The sequence below is a fragment of the Chiloscyllium plagiosum genome, unplaced genomic scaffold (assembly GCF_037043375.1).
Source record: "Chiloscyllium plagiosum isolate Xiang-an unplaced genomic scaffold, Cpla_swu_hap1 HiC_scaffold_11, whole genome shotgun sequence".
Taxonomy (NCBI): Eukaryota; Metazoa; Chordata; class Chondrichthyes; order Orectolobiformes; family Hemiscylliidae; genus Chiloscyllium; species Chiloscyllium plagiosum.
The window spans coordinates 25,586,616-25,601,514 of NW_028270149.1; the positions used below are offsets into that span (position 1 = coordinate 25,586,616).

Below are 14,899 nucleotides of genomic sequence, written 5' to 3' on the forward strand. Positions count from 1 at the left end.
AGAGTTGGCAAAATAAGACTAATGGGAAAAGTAAAGGCATTACACCTGGTAAGAGGTGGTGCAGGTTTTGGTTTTACTCTCCTGTTTCTTGCTTTTGTTTTCAGATTTCATACTGCCACTCACATTTAAGGCTTAATAGAGGTCTTAAGCTTAATTCAAAATTTTATTTACATTGATGAAACTGTAAGTCCTTCAGCAAATAACAGATCCAGCTGGCAATAATTATAGAGAGACCAAGGGTTGTTTATTTCCATTTTGCATTAAATTATCAATTTAATGCAAGTATTTCAATTTCTTAAAATACAATGAAAAATATTTCATGTACAATAATGAATTCAACTTGGAATTGCATTTTTTAAAAAAATGACAGTCATTGAAGTCCTATATCACAATCAATCACACTTCTTTCTAACCCTGAAGATAACCTTGGAATGCTTCCTGGATTTGGTTGTGGTGGTGTTCCATTTTCTTTGCAAATGAACAGCTTGCCAAGTAATTTCGAGGACAGTCAAAGGACAATCACAATGCTGTAGGTCTAGAGTCACATATGTATCAGATCGAGTAAGGATCTTCCCCTAAAAGAAAATTACTGAATGAGGAGGGTTTCCATGACAATATAGAAGCTTCACAGTTATCATAAATGTTATCATAAATGTCCAGACTTAAACAGTCAAAGTGTCATACAGAAACAGACCATTTGGCCCAACTCATCCATGTCAACCAGGTTTCCTAAACTGAACTAATCCCATTTGCTGTTGTTTGACCCATATCCCTCGAAATCTTTTCTATCCATGTCCAAATATCTTTTAAGTGTTGTAATTGTACCCACCTCTACTTCCTCTCGCAGTCATTCCATATATGCACCACCCTCTGTATGGAAAGGTTGCCCCTCGGGTCCCTTTTACATCTTTCCCCTCTCACCTTAAACCTTTGTACTTTAGTTCTGTATTTTCCTATCCTGGGGAAAATACCTTGGCTATTCATCTTATATATGTCCTCATGATTTTCTAAACCTTGAAGATCATTTCTCAGCCTCCTACACTCTAGGGAGAAAACATTCCAGCCTCTCCTTATAATGTAAACCTTCCAGTCTCAGTAACATCCTTATCAATAGTTGTTGCATGCCTTTGCTTCCTATAGCAGGGCAGCCAGAATTGTACACAGCACTCTAAATGTGGCCTTATGAAAGCCCAGTACAGCTGTAACATGATGTCCCAACCCTTGTACTCAATGCTCTGGCTGATGAAGCCAAACGTGCAAAACACCTTCTTCACCACCCTGTCCACCTGTGAAACCACATTCAAGGAATTATGTACCTGTACTCCTAGGTCTCTCTGTTCAACAACATGCCCCAGTGCCCTATTAGTAACAGTGCAAGTCCTGCCCTGGTTTGTCTTAGCAAAATGCAATACCCCACATTTATCCAAATTAAACTCCATCTGTCATTCTTGGTCCACTGGCCCAATCGAGTCCTGTTGTACTCATAGATAATCTTCTCTGTCCACTATACCACTAATTTTGGTGGCATCTGCAAATTTGCTAACCATGTCTCCTAAATTCTTACCCATATCATTTATATAATGACAAACAAAAGTGGATCCAAACACTGATCCTTGTGGCACACTGCTGCTCACAGGCATCCAGTCTGAACAATCACCCTCTCTCACCACGGTTAAGTTAATTTTATATCCAAATGGTTAGCTCTCCCTTGACTCCATGTGATCTAACCTAACTAACCAGTCTCCTATACAGAACCTTGTTGAAGACCTTGCTAAAGTCCACATAGATAATGTCTACCCAGTCTACCTTCACCTATCCTTTTGGTCACCTCTTCAAAAACCTCAATCAACTTTGTGAAACATGATTTCCCATGTACAAAGCTATGCTGACTATCCCTAATCAATCCTTGCCTTTCCAAATACACATAGATCCTGTCTTAGAATTCCCTCCAATAACTTAATTATCACTGACTTTAGACTCACTAATCTGTAGCTCCCTGGCTTTTCCTTGCAGTCTTAAATAATTAGCCACCTCCAGTCTTCTGGCACCTCACCCATGGCTGTTGATGATACAAATATCTCCACCGTGTGGCCACACAATTTCTCCCATAGCTTCCCAGTGTCATGAGATGCACTTTATCAGGTCCTGGGGATTTATCTACCTTAATGCATTTTAAGACCTCCAGCACCTCCTCTTCTGTAATGTGGACATCACTATTTGCTCAAGTTCCCTAGATTTCATTTATTTCTCCACAGTAAATACTGACTCAAAGTATTTGTTTAGGATCTCACCCATCTCCTATGGTTCCACACATATACACAGCCTCATTGATCTTTAAAGGGTCCTGTTCTCTCCCTATTTACACTTTTCCCCTTAGTTTAGTTGTAAAATAGCTTTGGATTCTCCTTTACCCTATCTGCCAAAGCTACCTCATATCCCCTTTCTGCTCTCTTGATTTCTCTTTTAAGCTCCTACTGTCCTTATAACTCAAGGGATTCATTTGATCCCGACTATCTCTATCTGACTTTATGCTGCCGCCTTTTTCTTGACCAGAGCCTCAATATTTCTTGTCATCCTGCCAGTCTTGCCTTTCACATGAAAAGGAACATACTGGCCTGAACCCATTATCTCACTTTCGAAAGCCTCCCACTTGTCAACTGTCCCTTTAATTGTGAAGAGCCTCTCCAATCAACTCATGAAAGTTTTATACAGCAATTTCCCCCCCCCCCCCCCCCCCCGGAAAGAATGAAACCACAACGTGACTACGGGCTTTGCCCCAATTTAAAACTTTTGGTTTGTGGACCAGCCCTATCTTTTTGCATAACTATTTTAAAACCAAAAGAATTTTGGCCACTGGTTCCAAGGTGTTCCCTACTGACACCTCAGTCTTTTGCCCTGCCTTATTTCCCAAGCGGAGATAGTGTTTTGCCCCTTGTTTAGTCAGGCTATCTACATATTGATTAAAGGTTTTCTTGAACACACTTGCCATCCAAGCCCTTAACAGTATGGCAGTTCCAGTCTGTTTGGAAAATTAAAATTCCCTATTACAACTCTATTATTCTTACAGCTGTGATCTCGCTGCATATTTGCTGCTCAGTTTTATGCTGGCTGATGGGGAGCCTATAGTACAATCCCATCAAAATAATTACCTTTTTAATTCTCCATTCCATCCATAAAACTTCACTGGATGATACCTTAGAAATACTGCTGTGATGTTTTCCATTTCCAAAACCACTCCACTCCTCTCCTGCTTCCCCTTCTATCTGTCTAGAGCATCTGTATCTCAGAACATTGAGCTGCCAGTACTGTCCCTCCCTGAGCCGAGTTTCTGTAGCAGCTATGTCTCAGTCTCATGTTCCCATCCATGTACAGAGTTCATCTGCCTTACCTGTCAGGCCTCTTGCACTGAAATAAATGCAGTTTAATTCATCAGTCCATCCCTCATTTGCTGCCATGCTCTTGCCTGCCCTGTCTATTTAACTTGCTCTCTTCAACTTCTGTACCAGCCTCAACCTTCTCTCTCATCTCACTCCTGCTTAGATTAGATTACAGTGTGGAAACAGGCCCTTCGGCCCAACAAGTCCACACCGACCCGCCGAAGCGAAACCCACCCATACCCCTACATTTGCCCCTTATCTAACACTACGGGCAATTTAGTATGGCCAATTCACCTGACCCTGCACATCTTTGGACTATGGGAGGAAACCGGAGCACCCGGAGGAAACCCACGCAGACACGGGGAGAACGTGCAAACTCCACACAGTCAGTCGCCTGATTCGGGAATTGAACCCGGGTCTCTGGCTTAGGGTCCCACCCTCTGCCAGACTAGCGTAAACCCTTCCAAGTAGCCCGAGCAAATCTCCCCACCAGGATATTGGTTCCTTCCTGTTCAAGGGCAACTCTTGTACAGCTCCCTTCTGCCCAAAAGCGATCCCAATGAGGTAAAAATCTGAATCTCTAGCCCCTAGCAAAAATGGCCAAATAATATACAGCAAAAGCCTCCCTCTCCTGCCTGCCTAAATTCCCATACTTAGTTCAACTCCCAGCATTCTCTCTCTTGCGATTCACACTCTGTGCTGGGAGAACTTTAGGCCTTGCTTTTATACCATGTGGCCTGCCCTGCTACCAGAACCAGATTTAACCAGTTTGCTAAATATCTTAATCAGCTACAGCACTGGGGACAGTTTGTTTAAACTTTCCTTAGGCCTGAAAGAAAGACATACCCTTCCTTAAATATCTACCTTTCCATGACCCACAGTTTTAGATTTTAAGGCTGCAAAGGATTAAATTTAATTTTAATTTTATACCCTTAAAATTCCACACTTAGCTCAACTCCCAGCATTTTCATTCTTCTGCAGTTTGCACTCCAACTTAATTAACTTAGTTAATTTCATTTAAATTCTCCAGCTGATAGTGGGATTTGAACTATTGCCTTGGAATCATAAGCCCAGGATTAACGGTCCATTAATAAAATCCAGTGCTACCATGTTCATATTAAACAGGATCCATTTGACTACCTTTGAGGTAATAGAAGTATTGCTACCAACTGAGAAAAAGGTTAAAGCTATTGTAAATAATTTGCAGTTTAACGTTAAGCATGATAAGGTTTCAAAACAATTCCAATCTACATGATGTAGGAGCAAATTACTGCAGATGCTGGAATCTGTACAAAAAACAACAAATGCTGGAGATCATAGCAGATCAGACAGCATCCATGGAAAAAGACCAAGCTAATGTTGAGTCTAGATGATCTCCAGCATTTGTTGTTTCCAATCAACATGATGATCCCTTCCTCTGATTTGTCTAACATACATCAAATCATGTAACACAAAGCAAAAACTACAGTATTTTTCAATAATATTACCCCACAAAGAACTAAACCACAAAGCAACTGCTGGCCTCAAATAGAAGAATCTTACTAAACTATTCCATGAATTCTTAAAAATTAAGAGTGACTTTTTAAAAATTGATTTATTAATTTAAGTACAGGTCGTTCTGTTAAAAAAGATCGTTTTGTCAGCACAAACTGGCTGTGTGTGACTGACGAATTGTGGACATCGTTTGGATGATGTAAACTTTCTACTGAACGGGTATAGCGATTTTCTGTTCGTGATCTTCTACAGCGTGATTCTCTATAGCATGAGGTTGCAGAGGAACACAACTGTTGCATTATAGCAGCACGACCTGTAAAACATGATACTACTGTTGCTTCACGCATTTTTAAAAAGAAAAGCCACTTCTTTATGCAGTTTGACATTAAATTCAAAACTTTCAAGTTTGCTTTCGAAAACTTTGTGGTGCTCATTACAAAATGAGAGACAACTGTAAAGCAGGAAGAGGTATAAGGCACAATAAACACAAATATTGTCAAAATTTTATTGGGGCTGACCAATTCTATAAATACACACCAATTTTACAGATAAAACGGAGTTTGAAAACATACCAGTTACTGAATAAAACCTTAAAGAAACATTCACTCTTTGACTAAGAATAGTTGACAATTCTTTAAATGGTTCACAAATAAAGAATGCTAAACTTTTCATCTCTTTCATCAAGTGATAATGGAATCCTAACACGTGTAATTACTTCCGTCAGTTTCTGGTTCTATTTCAACTAAGGAAGTAGCGACTAATTATGAGCATTAGAAATAAAAACATTTATATTTTGTATTTATCCAGTTATAACAGTATTCGATCATTGGTTCTTTACAACTGCTAGAAGTATATTTTATGAACATAAATATATAAAGATTAATACATCAGGTCAACTTTAATAATATAAAGGAATAAACATAATATGTCTGTAGCAGTCTTAAGTCAATCTATTCACAAAATCCAGTGAATGTAGAAAGTGGTACAAGAATATACCACACATCCATAAAACTGTCATTTCAGTTACACTAAGTGAAGGAGGCAAATGGCTCTCAAGTAAAAGGCATAAGAACAAACTAGACTTACAAATGGAACTAAACTCCATAGTTATGTAACCTCAATAAAGTCTTGGGTTTCAAAGAGGTACTGATGCCATTCATCTAAATGTTTAAAATTTGTTGAGATTAGATAAATGGTAAACCAGACCACATGAGGGTGGAAATAAAAATATTACCAGGGAAAGCCTGCTTAAGTGTTCGAAACTGAAAGCAAGGACTTCAAAACACTGCTGCATTATATCAATTCTGGACTAATAACTTAAAAAATGTTCATGACTGTGTTCGTCAACTAAAAGCTGCTGACTGCACCAAAAGTACTGTATATCAGTTTACAGGTTTGGTTACTAAATAGGTGAAAGGATCAAGTCAATATTCATTAACTTTGATTTGGGGGATCCTGATCTCAATCTCAACATTCAGCAGTACAATTGATTTAGAAACTCAGATTGCAAGAACTGGTGTAATTATTTTGCTGATTTAAAAAAAAATCTGTCATAGACAAAGAAATAAAATGAAAGGAGGCAGTTAGGCATTCTTGAATTTTACAAAAATAATCTTGTACCAAATATGCAGAACTTAAATAGATCTCCACACAACAATTCCAAGCAATGACTTGCTGAGTTTTGGCTCAATACATGCACTCCTAAGTACACATCTCACAGATGCAAACTACTACAGTACAATGGTCCAAGCAGAGATTTAGATAAAATGACATAGCAGTATACTTCATAACAGAAAAACAACAGCAGAGGCACAAATCACAAGCAGTTACAAAGGCAAATCAGCAGCTATTCTGAATCAACATTCGACACTGGTGCTGAAAAAAACCCAATAAAGTTACGTGCAAACTGCAGTTTAATATTTCTAGCTGTACGTTTACCAGATTAAATCCACTATTTGCATCTATTACAGCAAATTTTAAAACAAAACGTGTCTCAATTAAAGAAGAATAAAAAGGCTGTGCATTTCCCTGTAGAAACTGAAACGTCTTGACGTTGGTTTCAGAACTGTTTGCAGAGTTTTGATTCTTAGAGATTAACACAATGAGTTTTCAATCCATTCAAACTTCTCCAAAAGCAATTTAATTCAATTCTGCAAATAAATCCACAAAATCAGACTACAAATGATCACAAAGTAACGTCGCCATTTTATCATAACCATAATTCTAAAGGTAGTTGATAATTGCCTTGCACAGATCAGATTAGTTCAAAGGGGTACTATAATTACCCAGTGCTAAACCTCCAATAACGTTAAGGTTCTTCCATATTCCCAGTCCAGCATCTCGGACATGGTCACCCAGGGTAATTTAGAGACAAAACCTTCTCTGGGACACACAAGTGTGGGAAAATAAAATCTCATAAGATATGCAATTGAGGATGAGGCTATTATGAGATAGTTGTTCCTTTATTCCAAATAAAGATGACACAAGGATTTAAAGTGAAGGATATCAGAAAAACTATATACGTATGGATATTGAATTAACAGAATGGAAAATACATCTTGGCAATGTGCTTGAACAGATAAACCATAAAAAGATGTCTTCACAGCCTTTTCACTACACATGACAGGTCATTGATATGCTATCTCAAATTAATAATTAAGAAATTAGCAAACCTCAGATAAATCATTTGAGGTACCATTAATGGACAGTGGACAAATTTAAAATGTGCATTATTGGTAAATATTTAAGAGACATATTTAAGAAGGGATATGCTTCATCTCTATGTCCGACATACCAAATATTGTCCCAGGTAGAAACCATCAGAGGTAATATGGCCTTCAATCCAGTTCCCAACATTCAATATTTATTAAATTTACCCCTGTAAAGATTACAATAATTACAGTGATCTGTTCACATCATAAAAATTGACGAAGGCACTGATTTAGCTTCACATGACAATTTCTGTTAGTTGGTCCATGCTAATACTGATACAGTATTGTCAACAACTACATTTAGTAACTCACCAGTAATGCACATCTGCCTCAAGTTATTTAGAAAAATGAATGGCTGTTACCCACTGGAACAATTTACTTCATCCATTTTAAAATTACTTGATTTGCTGTTCCATGAAAGGTCTTCCAGCATATTAGGGATACAAAAAATATTTTACCATTTTGCTATAAAAATAAAATCCTGCCCTACAAAGAATAGTTTTGGCTTTTCTGGTCAAAATCGTCTACTCATGCATCGGTACCTAATGATACTTCCAGTGCAAAATGTCAGTGTAGTTTAATGTCCAGTATAAAAACACAGTTTTAACAAGAGCAGTTTCCACAACCTTTTACACTGTTTAGAATCTCTTCCGATAACTTTCGCCTTTCCTCTTCCTTGGATGACATTATTTTCTTCCCTTCTTGATGGTGGGAATTTGAGCTGTTGAACACTCGACTGTTTTGTGCTCGCCACAGTTCAGAGTAAAGGCTGTTGGGTTTGTCCAGGAGAGTTTGATGGGTTCCACGCTCTGCTATCTTACCCTGCAGCAAATTGTAAAGAATCAGCAAAACTCTGAATTCAGATGAACTTTGTCTAGTCAGATATTACTAAAGATCCACTGGCATTAATCTATAATATAGTTTTTAAAGAACATTCCAATATATTCATGTTTGTTGCCAATGTATTTAGGCGTGAAATGCCAATTTCCTTGTTTGAAGTTAATATTCTAGACTCACAACTTGCGTCAGAATGCTAGTAATCCATTAAAAGATGTTTCCTTCATGATGAAGATCAACTCCAGATCAATCCAGGAGACAATGGATTCAAAGATTATCGAACTATTTGTGGCAGTGAAATATGGTCATCTTTAACACGAGACTACTTCTCTCAATTTTTTTGCCAAGTCACGTTATTCTATCCAAACATATTTAAAATAATAAACCTTCATAACCCTTCCTGATGATGGTTGGTCCCAACCATAAAACTTTACTACTCGGTACTGAAGCATAACCAGATTGCAAGGGGCACAAGGGAGCAAGGCACAGATACACTCCTAACTTTTTCTTTTCGTTCTACCCATGACATAATGCCAAATGCTTCTGCAAAAATATTTATTATATTCATTAACTTTGGTGCAGAGTTTTACACATGCGCCATATATAGTCATTGCAGTGGTCAAACTGTGGCTTTAAAAATTAAGATGTCATCTAAATACAGACAAGCACTAATTGCAAAAGCCTTCAGGCTGAATTTTTTGCTACTTGACAAGGAACGAGTGCTACGTTGAAAAATAAGCTAAGAGTCTGTCATTATTATTTATAACATTTTCAAATATTCAAAATACTATAGGTCTCCATAATTGAATTGTACAACATGCAAATAGACACATTAGTCTTTGATATTCTGAAAATTGTTTAGAACTGTAGCCATATTAACAAAATGATCTACTCATACACAGGTGGCACTGGAAAGCCTAGTTTAAATAATGCAAGAAATAACACCAGTATGATTTGACAATTTTACAAGACAGTAGGACAACTGCACTCATATTGTAGCCACAAGAGGCCACTTTCACTCTACATCCTTCATGGCTCAATAGATCTACAATTCATAGCCTGCAAACTGTGTCACGAGAGCTTGAATTTATAGTGAGAAAGAATAAAGGAAGCAAGAATATCCAAGCAATTAAACAGGTTTTAAAAAGCAAGTTTTCAGAAGATTTGTAGTTCAGGTTGAGGTTCTGGATGTAGGTTTGCTCGCTGAGCTGGAAGGTTCATTTTCAGACATTTAGTTACCATTCTAGGTAACATCTTCAATGAGCCTCCGGGCAAAGCACTGCTGGTGTTTCCTGCTTTTTATTTATATGTTTGGGTGGGTGATGTCATTTCCTACGCTGATGTCTTTTCCCATTTTTTTTTTCAGGGGGTGGTAAATGGGGTCCAAGTCAATGTGTTTGTTGATAGAGTTCCAGTTGGAATGCCATGCTTCTAGGAATTCTCGTGCGTGTCTCTGTTTGGCTTGTCCTAGGATGGATGTGTTGTGCCAGTCGAAGTGGTGTCCTTCCTTATCTGTATGTAAGGATATTACTTAGAGACGGGCATGTCATTTTGTGGCTGGTTGATGTTCATGTATCCTGGTGGATCTCACTAGTATCCTTAACTACAGATAAAGAAGGACACCACTTCGACTGGGACAAACATCCATCCTAGGACAAGCCAAACAGAGACAAGCATGAGAATTCCTGGAAGCACAGCATTCCAACTGTAACTCTATCAACAAACACATTGACTTGGACCCCATTTACCACCCCCTGAAAAAAAAGGGAAATGGCATCAGCATAGGAAATGATGTCACCGCGGTAAATTACATCACCAACCCAAGGAAACCCAAACATATAAATAGAAAGCAGGAAACACTAGCAGTGCTTCGCCCAGAGGCTCACTGAAGATGTTACCTGGTATGGTGGCGAAACGTCTGAAAATGAACCTTCCAGCTCAGCAAGCAAACCTACATCCAGGTTTTAAAAATGCAGATCCAACGATTTTAATGGACCTCTATCATTCCTGTAGTTGTACTCCCCTTTCCTTCCTTGGGACGATCTTATCCAGGCTTTCAGTCACTGTTAGCAATTACAGATAGTTTTAGACTAAAATATAGTTGATATGATGCCCTTCAGCAAATATGAGCCTGCAGCTCTACTGAGGTAACCCAGTTGTGGAAATATTCTAAAATATTCCTACCTTATCCAGAACTAGAATTTCATCTGAATCAACAATTGTAGTGAGTCGATGAGCTATAAACATAGATGTACGGTGGTGCACCAATTCTCTCATTGAACTGAGAATATTCTGTGGAGAGCAGAGCAGAAATTGATCCCTTTAATGCTGCATAGAAAGATGGAAAACAAAATCTCGCAAATCCATACATTCCTGAAAGTGACAACACAAATGGATAAGGTGGTAAAAAAGGCATATGCCAAACTGTCTTCGTTGTTCAGGGCGTTGAGTGTAAAAGTTGGCAATCATGTTGCAGCTGTACAAAACTTTAGTTAAGCAACATTTGGAGTACTGTATGCAGTTCTGATCACCACGCCATAGGAAGAACGTGGAGGCTTTTAACAGGGTGCAAAAGACACCAACCGGGATGTTGACTGGATTGCAGTGTATTAAATATAAGGAGGTTGAACAAATTTGGATTGCTTTCGCTAGAGTGTCAGCAGCTGAGGGGCGACCTGATAGAAGTATATAAAATTATGAGGCTTTTTCCCCGACATGGAAATGTCAAATACTAGGGGATATAGGTTTAAGGTCAGTGGATAAGAGCTTAAAAATGTGTTGCTGGAAAAACGCAGGTCAGGCAGCATCAAAGGAGCAGGAGAATCGATGTTTCAGGCATAAGCCCTTCTTCAGGAATGAGGAGAGTGTGCCAAGATAAAAGGTAGGGAGGGGGGACTTGGGGGAGGGGCGTTGGGAATGCGATAGGTGGAAGGAGGTTAAGGTGAGGGTGATAGGCCGGAGAGGGGGTGGGGGCGGAGAGGTCGGGAAGAAGATTACAGATCAAGAAGGCGGTGCTGAATCTGAGGATTGGGACTGACAAAAGGTGGGGGGAGGGGAAATGAGGAAGCTGGAGAAATCAGCGACTCCCACAGCTACCTAGATTACACCTCCTCCTACCCTGCCCTCTGTAAAAACGCCATCCCATATTCCCAATTCCTTCGCCGCATCTGCTCCCAGGAGGACCAATTCTAATACCGAACACACCCAGATGGCCTCCTTCTCCGAAGACCGCAATTTCCCCTCAAACGTGGTTGACGATGCTCTCCACCGCATCTCCTCCACTTCCCGCTCCTCCGCCCTTGAACACCGCCCCTCCAATCGCCACCAGGACAAAACCCCACTGGTCCTCACCTACCACCCCACCAACCTCCAGATACATCGTATCATCCTTCGTCATTTCCGCCACCTCCAAACAGACCCCAACACCAAGGATATATTTCCCTCCCCACCTATCAGCGCTCCGGAAAGACCACTCCCTCCGCGACTCCCTCGTCAGATCCACACCCCCCACCAACCCAACCTCCACTCCCGGCACCTTCCCCTGCAACCGCAAGAAATGCAAAACTTACGCACACACCTCCCCCCTCACTTCCCTCCAAGGCCCCAAGGGATCCTTCCATATCTGTCAGAAATTCACCTGCACCTCCACACACATCATTTACTGCATCCGCTGCACCCGATGTGGCCTCCTCTATATTGGGGAGACAGGCCTTCCACCTACTTGCGGAACGTTTCAGAGAACACCTCTGGGACACCCGGACCAACCAACCCAACCGTACCGTGGCTGAACACTTCAACTCCCCCTCCCACTCCGCCAAGGACATGCAGGTCCTTGGCCTCCTCCATCGCCAGACCATGGCAACAGGACGCCTGGAGGAAGAGCGCCTCATCTTCCACCTAGGAACCCTCCAACCACAAGGGATGAATGCTGATTTCTCCAGCTTCCTCATTTCCCCTCCCCCCACCTTTTCTCAGTCCCAACCCTCGGACTCAGCACCGCCTTCTTGGCCTGCAATCTTCTTCCCGACCTCTCTGCCCCCATCCCCTTTCTGGCCTATCACCCTCACCTTAACCTCCTTCCACCTATCGCATTCCCAATGCCGCCCCCCCCCCCCCCAAGTCCCTCCTCCCCACCTTTTATCGTGGCATGCTTGGCACACCCTCCTCATTCCTGAAGAAGGGCTTATGCCCGAAACGTCGATTCTCCTGCTCCTTTGGTGCTGCCTGACCTGCTGCGCTTTTCCAGCAACACATTTTTAAGCTCTGACCTCCAGCATCTGCAGTCCTCACTTTCTCCTCCTTAAGGTCAGTGGAGCAAAGTTTTTTTAAACAGAGCACTAGGTACCTGGAATATGCAGCCAGAGGAGGTGGTACAAGCAGATATGATAGCAACATTAAGAGGCATTTATATAATCATATGAACAAACAGGGAATTGAGGAATATGGAGCATGTACAGGTAGATGCAATTAGTTTAGAATGGCAACATGGTCAGTGTAAACATGTTGGGGCAAAGGGCCAGGTTCTGTACTGATCATCACCTTGATGCCACTTCCTTGGTTCATCTCCAAGAGAATGGCGAAGGTCAAATTCACTTCCAAGTAAATAGTTTAAAAATTGCCATTTACTTCCAAGGCTGCATTACCTTGATTTACAAAAAGGGCATTTAATTCATATGCTGTGAAGGAGAAATGTGTTATAACCGCATCGTTGGGAATACAAAAGAAGTGATATTTGACCAGACACATCAAAAGCATACCTCTTCAGTGATTGAATCCAAAGATGACGTAGCTTCATCGTACAAGATAATGTGAGGGTTTTTTAGAATTGTTCGAGCAATTGCAACTCGCTGCTTTTCTCCTCCTGAAAGAGACATCAGCTTACGTTGACCTTAGGCTATGAATGACAAAAGGTCCATTTAAAATGCTTCAGTTCTTCCACAAACATAATTCTTCAGGTTAAAGGAAAAAGAAAAAAAGACTAAAAAGTTAAAAGACTATGAAATGTCATTACATTCCCCGTTGGTTTCATATAATGCCACATTTAAATGTGAAGGTTAAACTATTTTGCAAAATAATTTACCATTTGTATCAGTTACAATCAACATGGTTTTATGCCACATAGGGGATTCTGTGACATTACCCACTGAGATTGAAGTTAGAAAGGAATTAGAAGGATGTAGTGTTTTCTAAGAATAGCAATCTCTCTCTTATTACTGACAAACTGGCATTTTGGGCCTAGACAGCTCTACAATGTAAATAACTAGAGCTTCAAATGCAGGGTGCTTCTCCATTAAAATGACAGATTACAGATAAACCATCTGAAAGAACCAGACAAGTTACTGATCACACATCATGCAAATATACAAGTCAACAACCTGTTTCTCTCTCCACAGATCATGTCAGAGATGCTGATAGTTTAGAGCATTTAACTTTTCATTTCAGTTTCTAGCACCCATAGTATTTTGCTTTCAAATAAAGGTTACTCTTCAGTGTTTAGCTGGGAGTCCAAATGCTGAATTAAGCATATGAAACACAAATCCCTATTATTTTCAAATTAGAAGGTTGCTTCATGAAAATATGGAATGTTCAGGGAGAAAATAGCCAACAATAAAAGATCAAGGGAGGTTGGAGGAAAATAATTTCCTGTCTTCCTTACTGGTTTTTAAATTTAAAATCCAGGAGCTAACATTCTAGATGAATTATGTAATTGATATCCTAGATGAATTATATAATTTGAGGGAAAATGTTCAACTCAAGACTGCATTCAAATACAGAGGAAAATTAAATGACTGATCCATCTGCTTTTTAAGAGTTGAAGAAAAAAACAGAAGTTGCATTTTGCATACTCTATGTGGATTCAACGTGTGCCCCAGCAAACAGAGTAATGTCACTGCTATTAATTGTTATTTCAGGGCTCTACTACAACAGTGTAACAGGGAATAAAGGACACAGCCTCATGTTTTTAAGAGGGAAACTCTATCGATACAATCAAATACTGATGGAAAAAGGTCATATTTATCCCCTATTGTGTTTACTTCTGCCTCACAAAGGTGATGCAAGGTGCACAATTTATTGTATTTTAACATCATTTATTTTAGAAGTTTGAGGTGAGCCAATGGCATGAGTGTTTTGGTTTGTGTGTCTGAATGGGTTTAAGGATCAACTTGTACATGTTGCTATAGCACTGGTGATTTTATAACATTGGTCTTAAATCAACCTATTTTCTTGAAGGTGAATAGTAATTTGCTTACATTACTTTGAGAAAGCTTTTACGTGCAAACAAACAACTGTGCATTAGGTTTTCAATTTGGAAAGGAAGAGATTGTTTTTGTTCTTCTTTCTGTTAGGGGAAACATCCATGTCTTGAGGAAAAAAAGTTGTTAGGTTTCAATTGGGCAGTTTGCAGAAATCTCACTGAAGCTGGACAGGTAAAGGAAACAAGATAGTTTAGTTTGGAACTGTAACAAAATAAGTTAGCTC

The 14,899-nt window shown here is 39.8% G+C and overlaps 1 protein-coding gene across 3 annotated transcripts in view; it reads right to left on the reverse strand.

The window, feature by feature from the left end:
* Positions 1-292: 292 nt before the first annotated feature.
* abcb7 (ATP binding cassette subfamily B member 7) overlaps positions 293-14,899 on the reverse strand; it is a 100,700-nt gene continuing 86,093 nt past the window's right edge. Inside the window, exons 14-17 of one of the 3 annotated variants that reach the window (XM_043704996.2) lie at positions 13,177-13,280; positions 10,604-10,711; positions 8,209-8,404; positions 293-575 (exon numbers count right to left, since the gene is read on the reverse strand). In XM_043704996.2, the coding sequence (XP_043560931.1) occupies positions 553-575; positions 8,209-8,404; positions 10,604-10,711; positions 13,177-13,280 (431 nt within the window). In that variant the 3' untranslated portion in view covers positions 293-552. Of the gene's footprint in view, positions 576-5,362; positions 8,405-10,603; positions 10,712-13,176; positions 13,281-14,899 lie in introns of those variants that run through there. The other 2 variants (XM_043704997.2, XM_043704995.2) reach the window with 2 other exon arrangements.